Source organism: Diospyros lotus, chromosome 11, assembly GCF_014633365.1.
Source record: "Diospyros lotus cultivar Yz01 chromosome 11, ASM1463336v1, whole genome shotgun sequence".
NCBI lineage: Eukaryota > Viridiplantae > Streptophyta > Magnoliopsida > Ericales > Ebenaceae > Diospyros > Diospyros lotus.
Window position 1 is genome coordinate 7827308 of NC_068348.1, and position 10077 is coordinate 7837384.

At 35.4% G+C, this 10077-nt stretch overlaps 1 protein-coding gene across 1 annotated transcript; it reads right to left on the reverse strand.

Moving 5' to 3' along the window:
- Positions 1 to 2909: 2909 nt before the first annotated feature.
- Positions 2910 to 6963, reverse strand: LOC127813666 (probable lysophospholipase BODYGUARD 3). Its single transcript, XM_052354762.1, has 4 exons — positions 5803 to 6963; positions 5328 to 5656; positions 5040 to 5239; positions 2910 to 3478 (listed from the first exon to the last, which is right to left on the reverse strand). The coding sequence occupies exons 1-4, from the start codon at positions 6473 to 6475 to the stop codon at positions 3145 to 3147; spliced, it is 1536 nt and encodes a 511-aa protein (XP_052210722.1). The 5' UTR covers positions 6476 to 6963; the 3' UTR covers positions 2910 to 3144.
- Positions 6964 to 10077: the final 3114 nt, after the last annotated feature.

The following is a 10077-nucleotide window of genomic DNA, read 5'->3' on the forward strand; positions in this document are numbered from 1 at the left end:
TCAGTTGTGCGTAGCCAAGCAGCCACGTTTCAAAGACAACTGCCCAACACTGACATGAGTCTCTGAGCGGACTAAGACAGCCAACAGCACCGTTAATTACCTTAACCAACATTTCGGGACAGTAAATATGTGTCTATATTTTCTTGAAGGAAAACGATGTGTTTATACAAAACGTCCTAATAGCAATATGTGTTTTTCTTACAGTTACGAACCATTTGGTTGGTACATCTATTAATTAATTGGAGGTGGTGTTAATGCTAAGCCTGGACACTCTATGACGGCCCTCTGAAGGGTAGCTGGCAATGGTGGAAAAGTAGTCTCCTACCAACCAGCATAATCTAATCAAAGGGGAGGGTCTGCATAAATACAAATGTGGCACACCAGCATGAGCCTAATTGGGTGATGAATGGCTGAGGCATGCATGATGAACTATAGCTTGTTTCTGGATTTAAGAAAGTAGCCCGCCTAGCTAAGGCGTAAAGATAGGAGTGTAAACAAATTGATACGTTCGAGAAACATTTCGGGAATGAGATGGATTTGAGTTTATTTATGTTTGTTTATTAAATAAATAAATGAATTTAAATGAAAATTTAAAAATTTGTTTAATCAATGATTCGAACTCAAACAAAAACATGTTGAGCTCATTTATGTTCATAAATAAATTTGTTTATAATTTGTCTAAGATTAGTTAAAAATTTGTTTCTTTGTTTAATAAATGGGTTTATTTTGTTTTTTGCTTATTTTGAAATTTATGATTTTGTTAAATAATACAATTGTATAAATTATTCATATAAATATAATTCATCTATGATGTGTTTTTATAAAAAAACGAGCAGAATAACTTGTTTATGAACTCGCTCGATAATGAATTTATTATTGATAAACAAGATTGATAACAAGCTCGAATTTAACTTATTTAATTTCATTGAGTCGAGACTGAATTGAGCCCAAAAGTGAAAAATTATTCATAAACTAAGTTCAAACGTTCTTTATAGAATTTAACTCATAAATAAATTGAACTCAGATACCTTTGAAAGTAAATAAGTCAAACCCAAATAAAGTTAAGCTCCAATCTGTCGACTCCTTTACACCTCTATTAAAAATGAGGAGGCTTGGTTAAAATAGTTGAAGTGTGAGTGTTATGAGACAACGTTTGGTGTCGGGATGGAGATTTGTCGGATGCCCTCCACTCAGTGGCAGAGTCACGTTTTGGTCAGTTGGGGCCTTGGCCCCAGCTGATTTTTATATTTTTTTGATTTTATATATATATTACTATAAATAATTATAATTTTTATAATTTGAACAGGACTAAAATTATAATTTGATCCAGATTAAAATTCTTTCTTGGCTCCTATGTTTACCTCTAGTAGAGGTCATTGACTTTACTAAAATCTACCTGCTGTGAAGTGTGGCCTAGTTGCATGTGGTAAATATTAATTTTAATCGCTACTCTTCAATCTCCAAGGGCGCCACCAATCTTTGTAACACTGAAATTAAGTTGGCATTTAATGCAAATACCAGCACCAGTACGCCCCTTTAATACCTCTTATTTCTTGTGGTTAACTTCCAATGTTGACTTGATATATGTACCCATTTTGATCTTTCCATGGCCGCATAAAATTGGCCAGCAATGGTAGTTATAATGGTTCATGAGAACCCTATAAATCTGCCTTCCTTTTCCCATATATATGTAACCCTCAATTTCTTCTCTAAACAATTATGGAGTTATTTATTTATTTATTTATTGCTAAATTGATAAACCCTGAAGTTGTTTAAGTTCCTATAGTTATCAAGCAAATGGCTTAACCTATTATTGCTAGGGATGTCAATAGCGTCCCATTTAATTCCATACTTATTTTAATGAATATTCATACAAAATCTTATGCTTATATCTCAGTTTTGTACTTATTTAATTTCAAATGAACCTCAATCGGCCTATTGGTATAACCATCTAATGAAGGAAAATCGAGACTCAATAACTGATTTTTTCTTCGTTAAAACCCTTTTTTTTTCTTATAATAATAATTAAGGGCTTATTTACCTCTCTACTAGCACACTTAAATCAAGGGTACCAATCACATTTCACCTATACATTTTTAAAATAGAAGCTGTGGCCTCTTTTACAACTTGGCTATGCTGGGAAGAGAAAATGAGCAATAATAGAGGAAACAATGTATTGAGAGGTTTATCAGCGAAGAAATAGAAGGTGACCAATATTGGCCTTCACTGAAGAAACAGCTTAGAAGGGGACAACAAGTGCCAATTATTCTAGGTATTTATGGCAAGGCCTCTGTGAGCCAGTTATATGACATGATGATAAGATGGACTGCATTATATATATGATCGTAGGGTTTAGTATTTATAGCTTCCAACTGTGTCATACGCGGATACAAAAAAATACATATTTTAGATAAGCAAATTAACTATGGTCAGACGCATAAATGTTCACACGCTTTACAGGTCGGCCTGACTTAGTCCACGGATAGGTTAAGGATTTATAGACTTGTTAATATATTGTGTTATGAGTTGACAGTAATACTTAAGTATGGGTTTTGATGGCCCTTAAGTTTGGTTACATACTAGACAGGCTAGGGTAAACTTGTTAAGTTGATTATTAAAGATCAAATTTATATTTAGGGTCACCTGACTTGTCAATTTTTAGTTAATTTATCTTACATGCATTATTTTTGAATTATTATGTGTATGTGAAGTTTATTTAGTACGTATGTAAAGGGTAGTGACTTTTGAATTTCTCGATATTAATTAAAAAATATAGGTCATAATGTAGATTACTTTGCTTTTAAGTAACTTAATTTACTATTTGAGAAAAATGGCTTTAATTTAAAAGAGAATTATTTTATCAAACACTATTTTTTCATGGGATTATCAGACACACAATTCAATGAAGATAATAATGGACACGTAATATTTCACAAATTAAAGCTAACTAAGCCTCCACACTTGATCATCATATCAAAGAAAAGAAAGAGAAAAACAAGCCAAATATCCCTGGCCATCTGACCCATATATATATATATATATAATATATAAGCTCCTAGTTGATGGAGCGAGCGGGCAGCAGCATTAGAGAGGTCGATCGAGGTATATATGTATGTATATATATATATATAATATAGGCAAGCGTTATTTGCCGCCGGCGGCAGAATTCTTCCAGATTTGTTCGAGCTCTCTGGCGAAGGCCTTCTGCCGCCCGACAACAATGGTGATGTGATCTTTGTTCTCGAAAACTTTAACGTTGGCTCGGGGAATCCTAGATTGCACGTTGTAGCTGCATTCCACCGGGATCAGTTCATCGTCTCGTCCATGGATTATGGTAACGCTGCACTTGAGATGGTTCTTCACTTTGTCCAAGTAACCGTCGATTTTCCCGGCGGTTCCACAGATGATGTTGTGGAGGGTGTGCCACGCGGCGTTGTGGGTGTGGCAACAGAAACCTTCTATCAGGAACGTCCTTATCCTGCACACCAGCAAGAGAGAGACAGTTTTTCCCAATTAGTAATTGACATTTGACAATCTGGCAATAGCGGTAGCAAAATGTACCAGATGGGTAAATTCCATCTCGTCAATTAATAATTTTAAATTTAGGCAAGCATAATAACAAAATAAATGTTAATTAAATATAAAATTATTAATTATTAACATGACAAAATTGTATTCATTCAATATAATAGACCGACCCATACACCGAGAGTCTACAAAAATATTTTACCAGATTGTGTCACACAAGTCATTTTCCTATGGGGAATTGTATTCTTTAAATTGGCACGTATTTGTGGACCACCCTATTGTGTATCCGTGAAATAAAATTCAGCGTCCATGCCATGCGTATTAAAATGGCTCCATCTCTTTCAGGAAACCAGTCTCAACAGCATTTGACCATCTTCCCTTAGCATTGGTCTTTTTCACAAGAAAGTCTCAACAACACATGACCATACACATCTTCCCTTATAGCACGGGAAATTGCATTCTTTCTCTACAGGCTAAAATCCCCCTAATTAATCAGCATCTTGCCTCTTAATTGCTTCCCACTTTATAGAGATAATGATATCTGACAAAAATAACTAAAAGCCATTATGTAAGAATATGAAGAAAATTAATCTACGCAGAAACAGTCTATATAAGAACACAATTTTGAAAAGAAAATGGGTGTGTTTAGACTGGTCTCTTCTCCATCGTCTGGGTAGTCTAGTAGCGGTAAATAATGAGTTAAGGGATGAAAGGACTAACGAGGCTATTATAAAAACCATACAAATGGTATGTTCAATCTATTGAATGATGCTCTAAAAGTCGCACGAGTCAATACAGAGATCATAGACTCATTGCAGTATTGGGGTTGACGCAATCCTCTAAATGACGTACGGAAGCCCCCAACATTAGATCTACCACTTACGTGTATACATATAGTAAAAGTATATGTATATAAAAGAATGGTCTTCTCCATGCATAAGCTTCATTTCTCCTAAGTTATTCCAAATCAGGAGCTGGGCTTAAAAAATTCGGTAAATAGCATTAGATCAACCAAATTTGGGATCAACATCAGTTGTATTGTCCAAGCACATCATGTGCCACTTAATAGCCACAAAAATTAAGAACCAACCACCCTATTAATGTGTGTGCTGGATATCATCATTTGGAGGAATCAGAGCTGATGGAGAACCGTGTTTTCAATACGGTAAATCTAGCACAACATTTGATTGATTCTACTGGTTCACAGCAAGCGAATCAGAGCACCAACACTGTTTGGACCATCTGTGAACCAACGGGACCATTTTCTTCCTTTAGATCTTAGTCCACTTGTAAACCTTGACACCCCCCAATTCATTTCTTGCCCAAAATTATGCCAAAATAACTTAAAACCCTTCATTCTTGTGCATGTTTTGTTCCAAGTGGCCGAAAATATTACCCTCTTGTGGGGTAAAAGGTATACCCAACAAGAGAAACTTCAAGAAAATCCTACTCTGATAAAACGTTTGGTGTTTTCAAGTTTTACACGCCATGAATAAAGTAGAAATTTGAACCTGTTTCGGGTCACCAGTTTGGTGAGAAACTCCCAGAGGCGGTGGTTTTTGCAAATTAGGAGGCAAACCGTCCGGCTTAGATGCTCATACCAGCAAGCTATTGACGCCCCAAAGGCGATCAGTGGCCACACCCTTCTTGGAGCCAGCTTCCTCATCAAGTACTGTGTGGCTTGCTCACCCTTTGGCACCCGAAAATATGGCTGCCATAAAGTTTTTCCATAAATCAAGTTATGTCACTTGGGGCATAGTGAGAGATAAATAATTGAGATTTACCAGACTCAAACTTACTGGAGCAAGTAAGGTTAGGGACTTGACTGATTTGGGGTGTTTAACTGCAAGGGCGAGGGCGAGGATGCAGCCGAGTGAATGTGCCACTATGTGGAATGACTTGACCGAGTACGGCTCAAGAACCGAGCGTTCGATCATGTCAACGTGCTCCCGTAGCGTGTACAGCGAGTCAGTTGGCTTGGGACTTCGCCCGAATCCAAGAAGATCCACCGCGAATAGCCGATACGTTGATTTTGCAGAGGAGGAGAAGTTCGGAAACAATGTCTCAGTCCAAAATGCCGATGATGAGATAAACCCATGAATGAACAGCACATCTTCTCTCATGTTATCTGTCAAATTAGCCAATCCATAAACAAAACCAACAAAAATTATACTTGTGGGGCACGGCCCTCCTTGACTCGTATTCAAGGTGGGATTTTAGCCTTGTAAAATATATTACATTACGAATTATGCAATTAAGGATTGTCAATCTTACCCTTGGCTCCATCAGCATGGACAAAGAGAGTTTCTTTGGAAGAGGAGGTCCAAGAAGTGCAAGTTTTGCAGTCACAATCGGACCATCTAGGAATGGGGTGAGATTGGCGGCCGCCGATCTTGCCTTGCAGCATTTCGACGATGGTGGAGTTAATGGTGAATGCGGATCGAAGCGAGCCTCTCTTGGTCTTCTCGGAGCCATGAACGGCGGCCGCGGCGGAGCCTTCCAGCTTCTGGCGTTTAAGCTCGTGAACGGTGGATTTCACCTCGGAGACCAGAGAAGGCCGAGTGTAGAGCGTGTCGGAGATCTCCTCAAGCTGCAGCTTGCTGGAGTTGGTGAGGCAAACGATCTTCGGCTCGCCTTGCTCCGACACCAAGATCTTGCCGCTGCTGGTGATGGGCTCTTTCGCCGACGAGCAGTAGCAAGGCCTCCACTCGGCCTCGATCAGGAAATCGGCGGCTTTGTAGGCGTAGCAGAGCAGAATATCGACGAGGTCGAGAAGAGAGAACACAATGAAGCTCAAAACCTCGTTGATCACTCGGCCCGTCAAGGCCAGAACCGATCTCGAGCTCGCCATCACTTCCATTGGAGTCCAAATTAAACTCTGAAGATTTAAGCTGAGAGAGTGGGAAACCAAGAGAGGGCGAGATTCACAAGGACGTTGCCAGGACATCCATAGCTTTTCGCGTTTGTAACTCGTTACCTTCGCCCCCTCTTTGTTCTCTCTCTCTCTCTTTCTCTCTTATAAACTAACAATGAGGACACAACCTTTAAGGGAAACCCAGAAAGAAGAAAACATGGGGAAACTTTCTTGTGGGTTTTCTGCAAAAGGATCAAAACCGACTTGGGGATTGCTCTTTTCTAGGGTTTATGCAAATGGGTCATGGAAATAAGAAACCCACAATGCAGAAGCAGCACAAAGGGCAGCTTCTTGGACCCCTCTTAATTTGGTCGATCTATCTATCTATCTGACTATCCATCTGTGGAGAACGATAGTGAGAGAGAATTCGAAGGGCTTAAAACACAGGGAGAGGGAGCCAGTGAGGGGTGAAAATGGAAGAGGGTAAACACATAAATGAAATCATGCGACATTAAAATGGTTTGTTGGCAAGAAAGAAAAGGTAGGTGGTGGTTGAACCTCCAGCTCCAGTCAAGAAAACTATATTTCTCCTCCACATTTTGTGCCATTTACAAGCTTTCTTTCTTTCCTTCACGCCTTTTAACTCAAATTATTTATTATTATTATTATTTATTTATTTATTTATTTTTTATTCTCATCATATATCTTTTAACTTATGATACCCCTGCTACCCTTCGTTCTTCTCCAATCTCGATCTGCAAAAAATTGTCCCCAGCATTGAGGTCGACAAATGCAATATTTTTGCCTTAAGACTCAGAGAAAATAGCCTGATAATAATATTCTTATAATTACATATATTGGGTTACGTACCCCAAATTTTCTTTTAAGTTTCAATTTTGGTTCGACGTTACGTACACTCCCCCTCTTAAGTCCTCTTGCCTCTTCCCCAAACTCCTCTAAAAACCTGCTGCCAGTGCCGCCCACAAATTAAGCCACATTGACCGTCATGGCTTCAATTAATAAACGTACCCAACTCCAAAACTCACATCTTCATTCACCATTGTTGAGAGAAATCGAATAATGGTGCTGAGTGCATGTATGGTTGGTGAGACTCTCTTTGTTTGTCTTGTTGTATTTGAGGTTTTACGATAACCATGTTATCATTTAATAACATGTGTGGAATCAAACATCAATCTACAATTAAAATAGTAATTAAATTGATTCTATACCACGAATTTTCGCTTTTTAATTTGGATATTCTTTAAATTTTAAAATTTACCTAATTGTTTCTTAAACTTTCAAAGATTAGCCATAATACCCATGAAAATAAATTGATTCAAACACCTCTGAACTTTGAATTTTTATCTCGGACACTCTTAAACTTAATTTTTGGTCAAATCAGTCCCAGAATTTTTTCACAAAATTTTCACAACACCCATATGTGAAATAACTAATTTAATAGATATTAAGGATAATTTTAACTTAATTTAGTATAATTAATGTTATTTTTTATGGAAGGGGTTATCCGGTCATTTTTTAAAAATTTTAGAGACCAATTTAATAAAAATAAAGTTTATGAGGCATTCAGGTCAAAGTCCAAATTTCAAACATATTTATTTAATTTATTTAATATCATTAGCAAAAGAAAGAGATGCCATGGCCAATTTGAGAAAATTTAAAGACCAAATTAGTGAAATTCAAAGTTCAAGATGTATGTCGCCAATCTATGCTGATTAAAATGGAATAGAAAATAAAAACTGAACCTAAACTTTAGAAATGATAAAACTTAGATATTTTTCTATAATTTAATCTTACATATAATAAAATCACATTATTTGGTATTAAAACATTTCTTCCCTTTTCCTTCTTCCATCTTCTTCTTATATATTGACTGAAGTCGCCGCCCTTCATATACAATGTGTATGGAAATTGTTTTTGCACTACAAAGCTTATTAATCAAAACATAGCGTGACGATGACAGTTTTGACAATACATATCGATATACAATGAAATAAATTAATTAAAAATCTTATTGTATATACATATGTATCATATAGATATATTAATTATTATCTCTAGGGTATAGGTCAAGTGGACAAATTATATGTCGGGTTCGCACTAATGAGTTGTGAGTTCGATCAGGGGTGAAGTTAGGATTTTGGTTCAGTGAGAGCGAATTTAAATACAAAAAAAATATAATTTTAAAAATAAGATAATAGTAATAAATTAAAATAAATTTATTTTTTACAATTGTTCCTTATAGCTTTTTATACTAGAAATTGCAAATGTTCAAAAAGACTACGTTGATTTTTTGAATCTTTAGACTCGTCATGATCATAAAAGGCTAGTTCTTGCCATAGGAAAAGTCGAATACAATCAATTGATGCATTTAGATAAATTCGATAATCACACAATGTTTGTTTTAATTACCTGAATAAAATTATCTCGATATTTTGCTCTTAATTCATGAAGATTTTATAATTATTTCAAGGTTAATTATGTGCACTATTAATTAGCATCTCTAATATGAACTTAAAGTTTTATCTTTATTTTATTAAATAGCCGAACCCTTCTTTCATGAAAAAATTACCATTTTCTTGTTTTCTCATTATTTGTTTTAAAAAGATAACAATATAAGTAAAATGCGACATCTTTACTTATATTATATTCCAACTAATTACCAAATTCATTTAATCAAGTTGGAATGAATCGTTTTGATTTCGAGACTGATACAGATCTCTTTGTAAATAGACTCTTCTAATTTGATCTTGAAAATTAATATTATAATCTATTATTGAAATTCTTAACCCAAGATCTATAAGAAATTGTGCAACATCAATTTGCTTAATACTTGTTTTATTAATTTGTTCATTTTCTTTAATATAAATTTTCTCCATATTTGCTTTCTTTACTTAACAATTTTCTTCAATACTTAGTTTTATTTATATCATCATTGTAAAAAAATAAAATTATGATCAAATTATAAAAATTGTTATGATGGTTATTACTCAGCCATTATATACTTGGTTTTTTCAATACTTATTTTATATTTATAGTAATAAAATATAATATAATATTTTTTATTTTTAATAGTAAATTATTATAAAAAATAAAATTTAAAAACAAATTTGGCCCAATAGGGCAACTTCTCAAGTGGCTCCGCCCTTGAGTTCGATTTTCGTCTTATATAATGAAAAAAAATTTCATATTTATAATTTATTTTTTTACACATAATTAAGAACACGAGCACAATACACGACGTTCATCTCGAGGTGTATTAATTATTAATCAAGATTATATTATACATTGTAATATGACGGTGCGGAAAGGAAGGTAGCATGGCATGAGGCATTAATGAAGGGTGTAAACTTTTTTCAAAGGAAACAGGTCTACGAACGAACGAAGGTACGTTAGTTCTGCATTTATTGCTATTTGTTTGGACCACGTGGCTCCCATCCCCCTACCCCCCCCCCCCCCCCGCTTGGGAGCTGACTTCTTCGCCACCACCGTCCTCTCCGCTCTATAAATGGGGAAATGCTATCCTTACCTATAAATATGATAAATTATTTATTTGTGGGTAACGGATATGATTTTTATAAAGATTTATTATATTTTGTGTGACACTTAGCATTAATAATTTGTATATTTATTTTATTTTATATTCAAATAACATTTTTAATAAATATAAGTGACTT

Coding starts and splice junctions, on each gene's coding strand:
- LOC127813666 (XM_052354762.1), bottom strand. CDS start 6,475: ATGTCCTGGCAACGTCCTTGTGAATCTCGCCCTCTCTTGGTTTCCCAC. Junction 5,657..5,802: donor CCATGCTGATGGAGCCAAGG/GTAAGATTGACA, acceptor CTAATTTGACAG/ATAACATGAGAGAAGATGTG. Junction 5,240..5,327: donor CCCTAACCTTACTTGCTCCA/GTAAGTTTGAGT, acceptor ACTTTATGGCAG/CCATATTTTCGGGTGCCAAA.